Source organism: Babylonia areolata, chromosome 10 (assembly GCF_041734735.1).
Source record: "Babylonia areolata isolate BAREFJ2019XMU chromosome 10, ASM4173473v1, whole genome shotgun sequence".
In the NCBI taxonomy this organism is placed as follows: Eukaryota; Metazoa; Mollusca; class Gastropoda; order Neogastropoda; family Buccinidae; genus Babylonia; species Babylonia areolata.
The window spans coordinates 2,134,174-2,150,824 of record NC_134885.1 but is presented as its reverse complement, the minus strand read 5'-3'; the positions used below and the strand labels follow the sequence as shown (position 1 = coordinate 2,150,824).

The 16,651-nt window shown below is 50.3% G+C and overlaps 1 protein-coding gene across 1 annotated transcript in view; it reads left to right on the top strand.

Annotated features, from left to right (window-relative positions):
* The first annotated feature begins 11,543 nt into the window (after positions 1-11,543).
* Positions 11,544-16,651, top strand: part of LOC143286393 (double-stranded RNA-specific adenosine deaminase-like) — a 94,157-nt gene continuing 89,049 nt past the window's right edge. Inside the window, exon 1 of the mRNA XM_076593937.1 lies at positions 11,544-13,626. Within this exon, the coding sequence (XP_076450052.1) occupies positions 12,549-13,626 (1,078 nt within the window). The 5' untranslated portion in view covers positions 11,544-12,548. The remainder of the gene's footprint in view (positions 13,627-16,651) is intronic.

The following is a 16,651-nucleotide window of genomic DNA, read 5'->3' as shown; positions in this document are numbered from 1 at the left end:
TTGACTTTCAATCTGAGGGTCCCAGGTTCGAATCTCGGTGACGGCGCCTGGTGGGTTAAAGGGTGGAGATTTTTCCGATCTCTCAGGTCAACATATGTGCAGACCTGCTAGTGCCTGAACCCCCTTCGTGTGTATACGCAAGCAAAAGATCAAATACGCACGTTAAAGATCCTGTAATCCACGTCAGCGTTCGGTGGGTTATGGAAACAAGTACATACCCAGCATGCACACCCCCGAAAACGGAGTATGGCTGCCTACATGGCGGGGTAAAAACGGTCATACACGTAAAAGCCCACTCGTGTATATACGAGTGAACGTGGGAGTTGAAGCCCACGAACAAAGGAGTTGTCAGTCAGGGATGTAACAAAAAGTGTCCAATCCATCCCCGCCGCTCACTCAGTTTAAAAATGAGCCCCATTGTCTTTTTGTGATGTTACACTGGTTGACTCATTAGTTAGCAAAGATTGTGTGTGCATTATTCCGTTCCTCCCTTTTTCTAAATGCAAACTGAGAGGAATGGGGAAGAGGAACAGGCACAGTAGTGATGACATGAGGCATTTCCCTAGTCAGGTGTTCCCAGTCAGGTATTTCCCCTTCGTCAGGCATTCCCCCCCACCCCCTCCTTCCCTCCCACCCAACAACCACCTCCCCTCCACGGCCAGCAGGTATTTCACACGGCTGATGTCCGTAGTGTGGTGAAGCGAACACGGAGGTCAGTGGAGCAGAGGTGATGGAGAGAGGGAGAGAGAGAGAGATGGAGGGAGAGAGAGAGGGAGGGAGGAAGGGAGGGAGAGTCCGGCTTGTTCCTCAGCCCAGACCATCAGTTCAGTCCGTGCCGCTGCCTTATCTCACACCCACCGCTGCTGCCAGATGCTGTGGTTGCATACTGAGGCAGGGAGCGTGGAAAAAAAAACAAACCCAACCTCGTTCACTGTTTGATGGAGGGAACTGGGCCGTGTGTGTGTACGGGGGGGGGGGGGGGGGGGGCAGTGACGTTTGCATTACCTGCACGTCTCTCCACCTGTGTGGTGTGTGGAGGTGCAGGGTGGGTGGAGTTGAACAGCCTGTTGTCTCCAGTGCAGCAGGTTGTTGTTGAGGGTTGTGGTCCTGGTGTCTCAATGGTGGTGCGGTTCGGGGAGGGGACATTGTTCAGAGAGAGACAGAGAGACAGAGAGGGGTGGGGGGGTTATAATAATATTTGTATTTCTTTTTTTATCACAACAACAGATTTCTCTGTGTGAAATTCGGGCTGCTCTCCCCAGAGAGAGCGCGTCGCTTTACTACAGCGCCACCCTTTTTTTTTTTCTTTTTTTCTTTTTTCCCCTGCGTGCAGTATTTTTTATTTGTTTTTCCTATCGAAGTGGGTTTTTCTACAGAATTTTGCCAGGAACAACCCTTTAGTTGGCAGACTGACGGACACACAGACCCAACGCACTGCAGAAATGAAAGAGATGGGGGGAGAATAAAAATTCCAACAGACTAAATATGACTGAAATATATTTTTGAAAAAAAGAAGAAGTATAAAATAGCAACAAACACAGAGAATAAGAAAAAGGTACACATAAGATTTTTTCAAGGAGGAAATGTCGGAAATGGGCCTCATTCAATTCACTTGCGCGCGCGCGCACACACACACACACACGCCCCCCCCCCCCTTCCCCACAGAAATTTTACAAAATAGGACTGAGAGCATCTGCCTGTCAGTCTGTCTGTCTGTCTGTCTCTCCCTCCCTCTCTTTCTCCGTCTCAATGTGCTTGGAAAAAAGAAAGGACAAACTCCCAAGCATACGCATACGCATACGCGCACGTTCATTCACGCACGCACATGCGCGCGCGCGCTCACACAGGGAGGGAGCCAGAGAGAGAGAGGGGGGGGTTGAGTGCTATGGTTATTGATCCAGATACACACCACAGGTATTGCACACACTGGAAGAAAATTGCACATGAATAACACACGAACTTATTTTGAACTTTAGGGCCAATTGCTGGAGACTGAGAACGAGGGGAAGGGGAATAATTGAGTCTGTGCCTGTGAGTTTCGTGAGTGAACGAGTTACTGACTCTGTGGGTGTGGGAGTCAGTCTGTCTCTGTCTCTGTCTCTGTCTCTCACTTAAGCGAAACCGTGTGTGTGTGCTTGACGGACAGAGAGAATTATTTGCGTTTTTCATGTTTTTTGTGATTAATAATGCAATACAGACGGAGGTGGTGAGAGGGAAACAACAGAAGAAGAGAGAGAATACGTGCGTGTACTTGAAGGGGAGAGAGAAAATCACACACTCACACACACACACACACACACACACACACACAGAGGCGCAAAGACACCACACGCACACACATGCCCTCAGATTTTCAACTGTTCAGCACACGATCACACACACACACACACGCGCGCACACGCACACACACACACACACACAGCGGATACACAACACACACATGCTCAGATTGTTAAATGTTCAACACATACCCACACATCTACACCCCGCCCCCCCCCACACACATGACACACACACACACGCACGCGCACACACACGCAGGCACACACACACACACACGCACTCGCACTCGCAGTCACTTGCGCGCGCGCGCACACACACACAGATTGTCAAATGCTCATCACATACACACAATCATACACACACATCGAGACGCGCGCGCACGCACGCACACACACACACACACACACACACACACACTCACACACACACACACTCACACATGGACACACACATCGACACACACACACACACACACACATCGACACACACACATCGAGACGTGAAGCAGGGAGAGGGGAGACAGCTGAAGGTCACAGAAAGGAGGAAAAGGTACAGACACTGCAGGTGGATCTGAAAGGGGTGGGAGGAAGCGGGGTGGGTGGGTGGAGGGCAGCTGAAGGGCAGCGAAAGGCGACCAGACCCGGCAGATGAGCGGCATCACGTCTCCGATTATCCCCACCCCCTACCCCTACCCCCCACCCCCCACCCGTACAGCCAGACTCTTTAAGGGCGGGGGTACCAGGAATATCAAAGGCCACGATAGCGCACTGCACTGCACTGAGCGGCGCCGGTGTCCGGGGCAAAGCGAGCCACCCCTCCCTTTCAACCGCCACTCCTAGGACAATTCTGAAATTCCCGCTTTCCCTCCGCCCCCCCCCCCCTCCCCACAATCCCCCACCACCATCCCCGTTTTCCGCCAATCAGTTAAAATGGGGAGAATTCTCTGTCTGTTTCAAACGCAATAATTAAAACGGACATTTTTTTTTTCTCTCACCAGGCTTATTGAAATACCCTGTCGATAAGTAAGTCCAAAACTTTGTAACATAACACACACAGTATTGTGCTGTCATCGAGCAGTTTCACCACGAAGCCTCAATGTTTATAGACTCAAATAAAGAAATAAACAACGCGATCTGTTGCAGCAGCATTCATGGACAAATTTGCCTTATCTTGTTTATAGATTTACACCATCTGTTAGCATCAACGGACTGAACATTACCCGTTTTATATGATTTTTGAATATCCTTTAAAAATTGTGCAGAGCTAAAGAGACAGGGACCCTCTCCCTCTCTAGCCCCTCGCCCACCCCTCTCTCTCCCCGCTCCCTCCCCACCTCTCCCCCCCCCCGTCTCTCCCCCCTCTCTCTCTCCCTCTCTCCCCCCTCTCCCACCCTCTCTCTCCCTCTCCCCTTCTTCCCTTCTCCCTCTCTCCCCCCCTCTCTCTCCCCTCTGTCTCTCCTCTCTCTCTCTCTCCGTTTTCCCCCCATGTATTTCGCAAGGTATCTGTGTGTGTGTGTGTGTGTGTGTGTGTGTGTGTGTGTGTGTGTGTGTGTGCCGTGGAAGCTGCGATACGTAGCCTAGAAATGAGTGCGTGGAGGAGGGGGGTAGAGGAGGTGCAGGGTAATGTGTGTGTGTGTCTGGGGGGGGGGGGGGGGGGCTTATGTACGTTTATGTGTATTTGACTGTGCTTTCATATCTGTGAAACTGCATGTTTGGTGCATATCTGTTATGCATGTGTGGGTGTATGTGTGAATGTGTGTCTTCATGTTTTACATTTATTTGCTTATTTATCATCATTGTTGTCTTATTTATCTATTTATTTATTATTATTAATTTTTTTTTAATTATAATTTTTATTTACTTATTTATGTACGCTCATCTATTATTTATTCACCTTTTTTTTCTCTCAAGGCCTGAGTAAGCGCGTTGGGTTACGCTGCTGGTCAGGCATCTGCTTGGCAGATGTGGTGTAGCGTATATGGATTTGTCCGAACGCAGTGACGCCTCCTTGAGCTACTGAAACTGAAACTGTCCCGTTCTGTGTGTTTTTCCTCGTGCAAATATTTTCCTGTGTGTGTGTGTGTGTCTGTGTCTGTGTCTGTATGCGTGCGTGTGCATAATAACAAAGATGGGTCTTTCATATCGGCTGGTCCAAGAGAGATGTTGAATAAAGAAAGAGCGCCAATAAAATATCTCCGTGGGCAAAATCGAGCGGGGGATGGGGGTCCATTGCAAGGGAAGCGTTTAACGCCGCATGGTGGGAGATACAAGTAAACCTTCAGAACATGTGTGTCGGACTGTGTATGTTCACCTAAAATCTGCTGCACGTGATACACGCACACGCCGCGACCCATATCACACACACACACACATGGAAGGCGAAGGAGAGGGTGGGTGTGTTCTGGACAGGTAGGACTTTTTTTTATATTCAACTTGTTGTTGCTGTTGTATTTTTACGAACCGGTTTTGTATATTAGCTACACAGCCGTAAACACCGTAAAACATGACACGATTTTTTTGGATGTGAGTGTCTGTGTTTGTCATTTGTGTATCAACACGGTATCGTTTCTGTTTATTTCCTCGCACATTTCTGGAAAATTGGAGGCGTCTTTGTGTGTGTGTGTGTGTGTGTGTGTGTGAATCAGTGTGTGTGTGTGTGTGTGTGTGCTTATGATTGTAAATGTTGCAGTCATTTTAATGTGACATGCGATTTTTCGTATGTTGTAACACTGGTCTAAAACCGAATACATGCTGAAGGGACGGTTGAAATATTTCTTTGCAATGTAAAATTATCAGTGTTTTTTTTCATATTTTGGACTACACAAAATAACAAACTTCTGTTTTGATGTGACATGTACCGAAATGGACAATCACATTTTCTTTCACCAACAAACATTTTCAGAGAATTAGAGAGAGAGGGGGACACACACACACACACACACACACACACACACACACACACACACACACACACACACACACACACACACACACACACAGAAGGGGGGGGGTACACACATATATACGGAGAAAGGTTAATGCATTTAATGTTGGTTTTTCCCACTTTGAGGAACATATCTATTTCGTAATTATGGTTCGTGAGAAGTTGAAAATGGCTCCCTGTACAAACAGAATTAAGCGTCTCATGACGCACAGCACACAGCACAGCACAGCACAGCTCAGCTCAGCTCAGCACAGCACAGCACAGCACAGCACAGCACAGCACAGCACAGCACCAGCGCTACTCCAATGACCATGACGTTTTATGCGAGGTTATCTGTCAGAGTCAGATAGTAACAGCCGCCCAGCGGAGATACCACTTCAGTGGTGTTGATGGTTAGGGCGGATTTCTTCATGTGTCTGTAATGAATGTCTCTCCTGTGTGTGTGTGTGTGTGTGTGTGTGTGTGTGTGTGTGTTGTCTTCAGTTTAACGTCTTTCCACTTGAGTGTGTGTGTGTGTGTGTGTGTGTGAATACCATGATATACGTGTTTGTTCGGTTCTAATATGCACGCGCGTGCGCACACACACACACACACGCGCATACACACGCGCATACACACACACATACACTCACACACACACACACACACACACACACACACACACACAAATAAACGAATGCGGAAGTGAACAAACAAAAGATATAGAAATTGGAGAGACAGACAGACAGAGAGAACATGAGTGTATTCACAAATGAAATAGCTGTTTCAGATTGACTGTGAGGAAGATGATGACGTGTTACCAGCTGTGGCAGACGTCCACACCCATGCAGTGGTGACTTCAGTGACGGGCGTCACGTGCCAGAGCTTCCTTTCCAGTGCGGCTTTCGCCCTGTCCTGACGCGTCAACAGAGAAAGCTCGCGAGAAAGACAGATAAATAGTAGAATGAAAAGAAAAGTCCTTGCTCCGGGCGCGAAGGCCTTTCTGTGTGAAGATGTTCGGTGCGGAACTTACAACAGTAATCTTTTGCTCACGAACATGTGACAAGTTAAAACTGTTCTGGTTATGGAAGAATAACCTGAAAGCTATAGGACAAGTGTTATAGCTGTTAAACAATGATATAGCTACTGAACTGCGGTGTTATGTAGGTCAGCGGTGTTAAAGCTATCGAACAATTGTTACAGCTATAGGACAACGGTGGTATAGCTACAGAACAACAACGTTATGGCTATAGAACGACGGCGTTGTAGCTATAGAACAAGGTAATAGCTATAGAACGGCGGTGCTGTAGCTATAGAACAACAACGTTGTGGCTATAGAACGACGGTCTTGTAGCTATAGAACAACAGTGTTATTGCAATAGAACAACGATGTTATAGTTACAGAACAACAGTGTTATAGTTACAGAAACCCCCTTTTTTTTTCTGGCCACAGCCATGAATGCCACGTGTTAGAAGCCTGTCCATGGATCACAAAACCGTCATCACCATGATCATGCGGATTCCCAAACATTCCTAACTCGACACTGCCCATTCCGAAGTGTATATATATATATATATAATATGTTTCGCCAGTATTTCCCACTCAGAGTCTGGCAAAACAAAACAGCACCTTCACAACACAGCTGCGTTTAGAGACAGCGTGTGAGGGGAAAGGAACTGATGAGCTGTGAGCACGGTGTGTATCGGCTGAGGCTGACAGTGGGAATGATGGCACGGTGAGGCTGACAGTGGGAATGATGGCACGGTGTGGCTGACAGTGGGAATGATGGCACGGTGAGGCTGACAGTGGGAATGATGGCAAGGTGAGGCTGACAGTGGGAATCGTGACATGGTGAGGCTGACAGTGGGAATGATGGCACGGTGAGGCTGACAGTGGGAATGATGGCACGGTGAGGCTGACAGTGGGAATGATGGCACGGTGAGGCTGACAGTGGGAATGATGGCACGGTGAGGCTGACAGTGGGAATCAGGTGAGGCTGACAGTGGGAATGATGACACGGTGAGGCTGACAGTGGGAATGATGGCACGGTGAGGCTGACAGTGGGAATGATGGCACGGTGAGGCTGACAGTGGGAATGAGGTGAGGCTGACAGTGGGAATGATGGCACGGTGAGGCTGACAGTGGGAATGATGGCACGGTGAGGCTGACAGTGGGAATGATGGCACGGTGAGGCTGACAGTGGGAATGATGTGAGGCTGACAGTGGGAATCGTGACATGGTGAGGCTGACAGTGGGAATGATGGCAAGGTGAGGCTGACAGTGGGAATGATGGCACGGTGAGGCTGACAGTGGGAATGATGGCACGGTGAGGCTGACAGTGGGAATGATGGCACGGTGAGGCTGACAGTGGGAATGATGGCACGGTGAGGCTGACAGTCGGAATGATGGCACGGTGAGGCTGACAGTGGGAATGATGGCAAGGTGAGGCTGACAGTGGGAATGATGGCACGGTGAGGCTGACAGTGGGAATGATGGCACGGTGAGGCTGACAGTGGGAATGATGACACGGTGTGGCTGACAGTGGGAATGATGGCACGGTGAGGCTGACAGTGGGAAACAGGCGAGGCTGACAGTGGGAATGATGACACGGTGAGGCTGACAGTGGGAATGATGGCACGGTGAGGCTGACAGTGGGAATGAGGTGAGGCTGACAGTGGGAATGAGGTGAGGCTGACAGTGGGAAACAGGCGAGGCTGACAGTGGGAATGATGGCACGGTGAGGCTGACAGTGGGAAACAGGCGAGGCTGACAGTGGGAATGATGGCACGGTGAGGCTGACAGTGGGAATGAGGTGAGGCTGACAGTGGGAATGGTGGCACGGTGAGGCTGACAGTGGGAATGATGGCACGGTGAGGCTGACAGTGGGAATGAGGTGAGGCTGACAGTGGGAATGGTGGCACGGTGAGGCTGACAGTGGGAATGATGGCACGGTGAGGCTGACAGTGGGAATGATGTGAGGCTGACAGTGGGAATGATGGCACGGTGAGGCTGACAGTGGGAATGATGTGAGGCTGACAGTGGGAATGATGGCACGGTGAGGCTGACAGTGGGAATGAGGTGAGGCTGACAGTGGGAATGATGGCACGGTGAGGCTGACAGTGGGAATGATGGCACTGTGAGGCTGACAGTGGGAATGGTGGCACTGTGAGGCTGACAGTGGGAATGATGGCACGGTGAGGCTGACAGTGGGAATGAGGTGAGGCTGACAGTGGGAATGATGGCACGGTGAGGCTGACAGTGGGAATGATGTGAGGCTGACAGTGGGAATGATGGCACGGTGAGGCTGACAGTGGGAATGATGTGAGGCTGACAGTGGGAATGATGACACGATGAGGCTGACAGTGGGAATGATGGCACGGTGAGGCTGACAGTGGGAATGGTGACACGGTGAGGCTGACAGTGGGAATGATGGCACGGTGAGGCTGACAGTGGGAATGATGGCACGGTGAGGCTGACAGTGGGAATGGTGACACGGTGAGGCTGACAGTGGGAATGATGGCACGGTGAGGCTGACAGTGGGAATGATGGCACGGTGAGGCTGACAGTGGGAATGATGACACGGTGAGGCTGACAGTGGGAATAATGACACGGTGAGGCTGACAGTGGGAATGGTGACACGGTGAGGCTGACAGTGGGAATGATGGCACGGTGAGGCTGACAGTGGCACAAAAAAGAAGATGAAGAATGGACAGGGCAGAAAGCAGCAGAACACAACATAAAACTATGAGGAAGCAATGTAAAATGCTAAGGAAGCCATGTAAAATGCTAAGGAAGCAATGTAAAAGCAATGTAAAATGCTAAGGAAGAAATGCAAAATGCTAAGGAAGCAATGTAAAATGCTAAGGAAATAAAATGCTAAGGAAGCAATGTAAAATGCTAAAGAAGCGATGTAAAAGCAATGTAAAATGCTAAGGAAGCAATGTAAAATGCTAAGGAAATAAAATGCTAAGGAAGCAATGTAAAATGCTAAAGAAGCAATGTAAAAGCAATGTAAAATACTAAGGAAGGAATGTAAAATGCTAAGGAAGGAATGTAAAATACTAAGGAAGCGATGTAAAAGCAATGTAACATACTAAGGAAGCAATGTAAAATACTAAGGAAGCAATGTAAAATACTAAGGAAGCAGTGTAAAATTCACAGGAAGCAATGAAGCCAGCATGAAAAACACGGGGGAAAAACAGTACCCCCTTCCCCCGGGGGCGGAAACTGAACAGCTCTGTCACACACACACACACACACACACACACACACACACACAGTGAATGTAACAGAAATGAACCTTGTCACTTGTTTGTGTTTGCTTGTCTTTTCTTGAGGGGTAGTTATAACTCTTGACTCACATCTGGAATTTTCCTCAGACCCTTGAAAAGCGTCATTGAACTGTTATTTCTCGAAAACAACAAGGCCAGAAAACACAAACAAACAAAAGAACAACATCCGCAAGGTGTTGAGAAAAGCGGGCCACAGTGATGACCACTGCAGACGTGTCCAGTGTGACTTCAGCACAGCAAGGTGGTGACGTGACGTTTCAGCCCGGGCAGGTTGTAATGGGATTGTCGCCAATCTTTGTGGGTCAGTGACACACCCCCTTGGGCCTGGTTAGGGGGAGGCAGTGAGGTGAAGTTGGAGCCGTTGTGTCAATACTGACCCCTCCCCTCTCTCCCCGCCCCCCTGCCCTCCTGCAGCTACCAGCGTGCCGGCCTTCCTGTGTGAACTTGTCCCCCGTCAGGTCATCGTGTTATCTGCTGACCTGGTTTGGGGTTTGTTGTGGTGACTACAACTTTAACGTGTCTCTCACCTTGCTGGAAGATCGGGCGTTATCACTGTGGACACTGATTATTTTCTTCTTCTTTTTTTGTGTGTGTGCAGTGCATGGATAGGTCACACCCGCTTGTATTTCGTTGTTGTTGTTTTTTCTCTTCCAAAAACTCTGCGATAAACATTCAACAAACGGACTCCGTTTGAAATGGGGGGAAAAAAAAAGAAGTTTGGGACGAGTTTGATTTTTTTCTGTTTGTGAGAGTGGCTGAACAGTAAAAGGTGTGACCGCACGGTCCATTCAGGTACAGGAAACTTTCCCCACGTCCAGATTACCTGCTAATGTAACACCTGCTGCACCAACGGCAGCCTCAGCAGCATTGCAACGGAAGCAGCAACAGCAACAGCAGCAGCAATAGTGATAGCAGCGGGAGCAACAGAAGCAACAGCATCAATAACAAGAACAGCAAACTGGAAATTGTGCACGTTTCGGACCTTGGCTATTCTTTCAACAAATCTCAATCACATATCAGAAACCATCATACAGTCTTTATATATATATATATATATATATATATATATATATATATATATATATATATATATATATATATAAAGAACACACTCCAAAAATGGTGTTAGCATTTATACTGGAAACAACAACAACAACAAAAACCAGCGTGTTCAAACGAGCGAAATTCAAAGTAACATGTCGCGGCCGTTCCCGTGTCTCCTGGCAGGTTTCAAACGTCAGGCACGTCCCAGCATACCGGGTTTATTGACAGCGGTGTTCGTGGTGGGCTGGGCATTCATCAAGGCATGACAGTTTGTTGTTCCTGTGGACAAGCACACTTTCTCACTTCTCCACTCGTGGTCACTGGAGCGAGGAGACAACAGGGGGGAGGGCAGACAGCTGGAACGTGCCGACACGGGGGACGAGAGCTAGGAAAACAGGGAGACCCCGGCACCCGTTTAACTTTACAGCCCCGTAATTGGGGGCACGTTATGCTCGAGGGCCATTGACAGAACCCAAAAAAGCGACACCGGTCAGGATCAGGACTGGCTATGGAAAATCAAAAAACATTGGTGAAAGGGCATGGCAGACAACGAGAGAGAGAGAGGGTGGGGGCGGGGGGGTACCAGGGCCTGTAGTGAGGGAAAGTGAGAGGGGTGAAAGGCCTGTTTCTGTGTGGAGCGGGTAAGGGGAGATAAAGCAGCGACACTTGATCCACCAGAACAACACCACAACGTGAAGGAAGAAACTCGGTTTGCCCTGTTCGATCACATGATCGACTCGCTCATTCCAGACTTGAAAGCTGCGGTGTGAAGCTACAGATTCACAGGATCTTACAACGCGTCAAGTGTTTCTGACACGGCTTGGGTTGGTTTTAAACCTGTGGTGCGTTTGACGATTGCTTAACAGTCATGAAAAGAAGGGGCGTATCAGAGGATGAAGTATTGTGACGCAACTGTGGCAGCATTCGTGCTCGCAAAATGAGGAAAAGGAAACAGATTGGGACATCAAGGACGGTCCCCCCCCTCTCTCCCCCAGCCCCCACTCCCCGAACCTCGGGGCGTTGTTGTCGGTTGTTGGTCATCGCGGGACTCAAAGGTCGATTAACCGTGTCCCAAACGGCCATTATCTGACGGGGACGAGGACGGGAGAGGATGTGTCCTATCTGATAACAGGGACCGCCTGGGCCACCTGTGACGCCCCTTCCTCTCTTGTCTGTGGCTTTCTCCCGCAGCCCACCCACCCCTTCAGTGTGGCAGTCACCCCTTTCCTTTGAATTCACTTTAAAACAAATCCCGTTGTTTCCGGTGTCTCCGCGAAAACTGTGTGATAATCTGTCCTCGTTCGGTGTCGAAGCAGACGATATTTCCGTTACCACCTGAGGCACGGACTAACGTTAGTGCAGTGTGATTGAACAGAGTCGATAGTCGGAAATGTCGAGTGCGAGTGTTTAACAGACTGAACAAAGTCTACAAACTGTGTGTTGATTCTTCATTTAAGTGTGTGTGCTTTAATTCATTTTTCTTTTTGCTGGACTCTGAAACAAACTATGAAAAGGAACGCATGGTGAGTGTCGAAGTTCTCCAGTGTTTGACTTGACAGTGGTTGTCCAGTGTACGGGTAACGCCCCCTTGTTTTCACCGACAGCGTGTGTTGTGCGCCCTGCGTTGACCCAGTTTGATATTGGTGGGATTGTGTAGCTGCGATCGTCTCTTATCAAACTGAAAACACTGTCAGTTGGCCTGCTGATTTGTACAGTCGAAACAAACTGTTGCAACGCTAATTCAGGAAAGCAGCAAGAAGAGAAAAAACAACAACAAAACAACAACAACAAAACAACAACAACAAAAGACTCAAACAACTTAGGTGGGTTTGAGAAACCCGTTTATCATTTTTCAGATGTCGTGATAAACAGTTTTCATTGGCTGTTTTCTCTTCGTTGTCATCATTGCCGTCTTTGTCATCGCTTGTCGGGGCTTGCTGGCGTCATCCAGAGAGAGGACAGGGGACCGCCGTCACTGAGTCATTCCCCAGGAAGCGAGTGAAACCATGCCAGTAGCCAGCACAGCCTCCGTCTCCAGGGGGAGGGGGAGAGGGAGGGGTCGTTGGGCCGGGGATCTGAACCCATCTCAAGGCTCCAAGACAAAAACCAGTCCTTCCCCAACACCTGTGGGCAGTGCCGGTGGAGGGAAGAGCCCCCGACAATGGCCCAGCCCCAGAGATAGTCTGGTGATCTCCCCTTGCCCCTCTGTGGGCAGCATGAACGGAGAGACGGTCCCAGATCAGTTCGCAGGACCGGAAGACAAGGAGGGGACCACGCCAGCATCAGATGTCTGTGTTCGTAGAGTCCAGTCCCAGAGCTCACTGCCGGCTCGGAACGGGCAAGCCCCCCTCGGCCCCCCAAGCCCGGGGGTGCAGCAGCCCCGGATCCCAGATCCAGGACCCAGGTTCACAGGGGAGCTGCCAAGACCCCCACAAGTGTGGGTGCACAGGTCCCAGTCCCAACCCTCGTTTCCTGCAGACAGCCAAGACAGCAGAACAGCCACACATGTCCACAGCCAAAGAAACCCACCCCAGATCTCACCACGACCCACCAAACACGCAGCGCTGTCCCAGTCCTCCAAGGACTTGATCCTGAAGTCCCTCACTTCCCGGAACGGGGAAACCACCCGGGCCGACAGGACCCAGAGCCCACGACCCAGACACAACGGGCAAGTCGCTCTGCCGGCAGACTCCCCGCCGCCACAGGCCCCGCCCCACACTTCCCCAACCGGCGACAACCCCGGTGTGACCACCCCGCCCGCCACCGGCTCCAGAGCCCAGACTCCGGACCGGCCCCTTAGCAGGGACGGGTCCCAGCCCTCCCTCAACGTCTGGGTCCAGAGGGCTCATGCCCGGAACGTCCAGCTTCCCAACGGCCGTGATGACGTCACCCCGCCCTTCACCCCCCGGCCGGGCAGCAAGTCTCCCTCCCCAGGTCAGGGTCGGGCGTCCTCCAGCAGCCCCAGGTCCCAGACCGCCTCCCCCAGCCCCAGGGAGAGGGGGTGTGAGGGAGAGCTGCCCCCTCCCCCCAGCCCTCGGGGGAAGGACTGCAGCGCCAACTCGGATTCTTCTGCCGATGACGCTGGTGAGTTTGGGTGTGATGGTGTGTGTCCCGCGTGGAGGAGAGGGTGTGATGGTGTGTGTCCCGCGTGGAGGAGAGGGTGTGTCCCGCGTGGAGGAGAGGGTGTGATGGTGTGTGTCCCGCGTGGAGGAGAGGGTGTGATGGTGTGTCCCGCGTGGAGGAGAGGGTGTGATGGTGTGTCCCGCGTGGAGGAGAGGGTGTGATGGTGTGTCCCGCGTGGAGGAGAGGGTGTGATGGTGTGTGTCCCGCGTGGAGGAGAGGGTGTGATGGTGTGTCCCGCGTGGAGGAGAGGGTGTGATGGTGTATCCCGCGTGGAGGAGAGGATGTGGTGGTGTATCCCGCGTGGAGGAGAGGATGTGGTGGTGTGTCCCGCGTGGAGGGTGTGTCCCGCGTGGAGGAGAGGGTGTGATGGTGTGTCCCGCGTGGAGGAGAGGGTGTGATGGTGTGTCCCGTGTGGAGGAGAGGGTGTGTCCCGTGTGGAGGAGAGGGTGTGATGGTGTGTCCCGCGTGGAGGAGAGGGTGTGATGGTGTGTCCCGCGTGGAGGAGAGGGTGTGATGGTGTGTCCCGTGTGGAGGAGAGGGTGTGATGGTGTGTCCCGCGTGGAGGAGAGGGTGTGATGGTGTTGTGCCGTGTTGTGACGTGTATTCTGTTGTGTTCTGCTGTTGTTGTTGTTTTTTTTTATTGTTGTTTGTATGGTGTGTTGTATGGCGTTATGAAGTAATCATTGTTGGGTCCAGCGTTGTGTCAGTAATGTGCGGAGTCGTACTGTGTTGCATTCCCTGTCTTCCCCTCTCTCTCTCCTATATCTCTGTTGTGATCTCTTCTAGTGTGTTGCATGCGTTCCAGTTTATTTCAACAAGGCTTTTGAAATGTATGACATTGCAATGTTGTAGTATGTTACACGAAATCATGCAAAATACTGTCGCAATGAACTATGATTTATCAGATTTTGGACTTTTGTCCCTCACAACACTGTCTTTTTATTTTTCAGTTCTCTCTCAGTGTGTCTCTCTGTGTCTGTGTCTGTGTCCGTCTGTCTCTCTCAGGTGAGAAATGAGTGGTGGGGGGGGGGGGGGGGGGGGTGGCTGTGGCCTAGATTTCGTGCCTTGTGACCTCGTTCTGTGCATGCCAGAGTGAGTGCATGTTCCATCTAATGAGGTGTATGGTGGGTTTTTTTCCCCTACACCTCAAGTTATTATCGTTATCTATCTCTATCCCCCGTCTCTCTCTCTCTCTCTCTCTCTCTCTCTCTCTCTCTCTCTGCCCCCCTCCCCCCTTGCCCCTTCTTTTACCACCCCTTCTCTGTCACTGTTTCCCCTCAATACTTCTTCCAGTGTTTCTCTCGGCCTGTCGTTCAGTCTGTCCCTGTCTGTGTCTGTTGCTTCTCTCTCTCTTTCTCTTTCTTTCTCTCTCTGTCTTTCCTTCTCTCTCTGTCTCTTTCTCTGTCTTTCTCTCTGTCTCTTTGCTTCTCTCTCTCTGTCTCTCTCTGTCTTTTTCTCTCTCTTTCTGTGTGTTGCTTCTCTCACTCTTTCTCTCTCTCTGTGTTGCTTCTCTCTCTCTTTCTCTCTGTCTGTCTCTGTGTTACTTCTCTCTCTCTCTCTTTCCTTCTCTCTCTCTCTCTTTCTCTCTCTGTCTTTGTCTTTCTCTCTCTCTCTGTTGCTTATCTCTCTGTCTGTCTCTCTCTCTGTATCTCTCTTTCTCTCTCTCTTTGTTGCTTCTCTCTCTCTCTGTGTCTCTTTCTCTCTCTTTCTGTCTCTGTGTTGCTTCTCTCTCTCTCTCTCTCTTTCTCTCTATCTGTCTCTCTCTGTGTTGCCTCTCTCTCTCTCTCACCCGTTTCTCTGTTTCTGTCTGTCTGTCTCTCCACCTTCTTCAGTCCCATACATCTTTGCCCCGCTCTCCATCAACCTATTTTCGTCTCTTTGTTCATTTTCAATCGCCGCCTTCTGTTGTGATTCTTTCTCCCTGTCTCTGTCTCTCTGTCTCTGTATCCCACAGCAATTCACACGCGTTGAGCTTCAAGGAAAAGAAGAAATACTGCATTTGCTTGCGTCGGGTTTCAAAGAAAAGAAAGGCAAAGAAAAGAGAGGAGAAGAAAAGCCGTCCCATTAACCAGATATCTCGCACTCCGCTGTTCTTCCACTTTCTCCTCAGTCTCCCACGCTGTTTCCCTCTGGCTGTTTCGTTTTGGTGGGATGCAATCCATCAATGTTTGTCTCTCTTCCCCCCATCTCTCTATCTCCACTTCTGTGTATTGTTCACATATGTGTGTGTGTGTGTGAGAGAGAGGGGAGGGGTGGCGGGGTGGGTGGGGTGGCGAGGGGCAGGGTGGGGGGCAGGGGGGAGAGGGGTCGGGGGCGTTGCGCGCGCGTCAATCATTGTGTGACTGCGTAATGAGTTGTGTGGATATATATTTTGTATTCGCACACACGCTTGTCTCTCTCTCTCTCTCTCTCTCTCTCTCTCTCTCTGTCGCTACACGCACGCCTCTGTGTGTGTGTGTGTGTGTGTGTGTGAGAGAGAGAGAGAGAGAGAGAGAGTACCTGCTCGCGCGTGTTAGCGGGGCTAATGACAGCCTAATTATGAGCATGAGAAAGTTTGTGGGTGTCAGTGTGTAACGGTTGCACACGCGCGCTCGTGCAAGGTCACGGGCGTGACGTAGGCTACTCTAAGCGTCTTGGCTCGGGGAAGAAGAACGTTCTGACTGGAATTCTGATTGGTTTTCCACGCTTCAGTTTCCCCCTCCCTCTCCGCCCCGCTCCTCTGCAACGAGATATTGACTCTGTTACAGCTCTGCGCATGAAGAGCAGGTGATAGCGGCCATAATTTACACACTTGGTGAGGGGAGAGCGTTTGTAACGCCCATTCTCTCTCTGTCTGTCTGTCTGTCTTTCTGTCTATGTCTGTCTGTCTACTTGCCTGCCTGTCTGTGTGTCTTACATGCATTACGACACCGTGGCATTTTAAGCAAGTCACCGCAAAATCCTTCATTTTTACTGATAGTTTTTTTAATTTTATTATTATTATTTT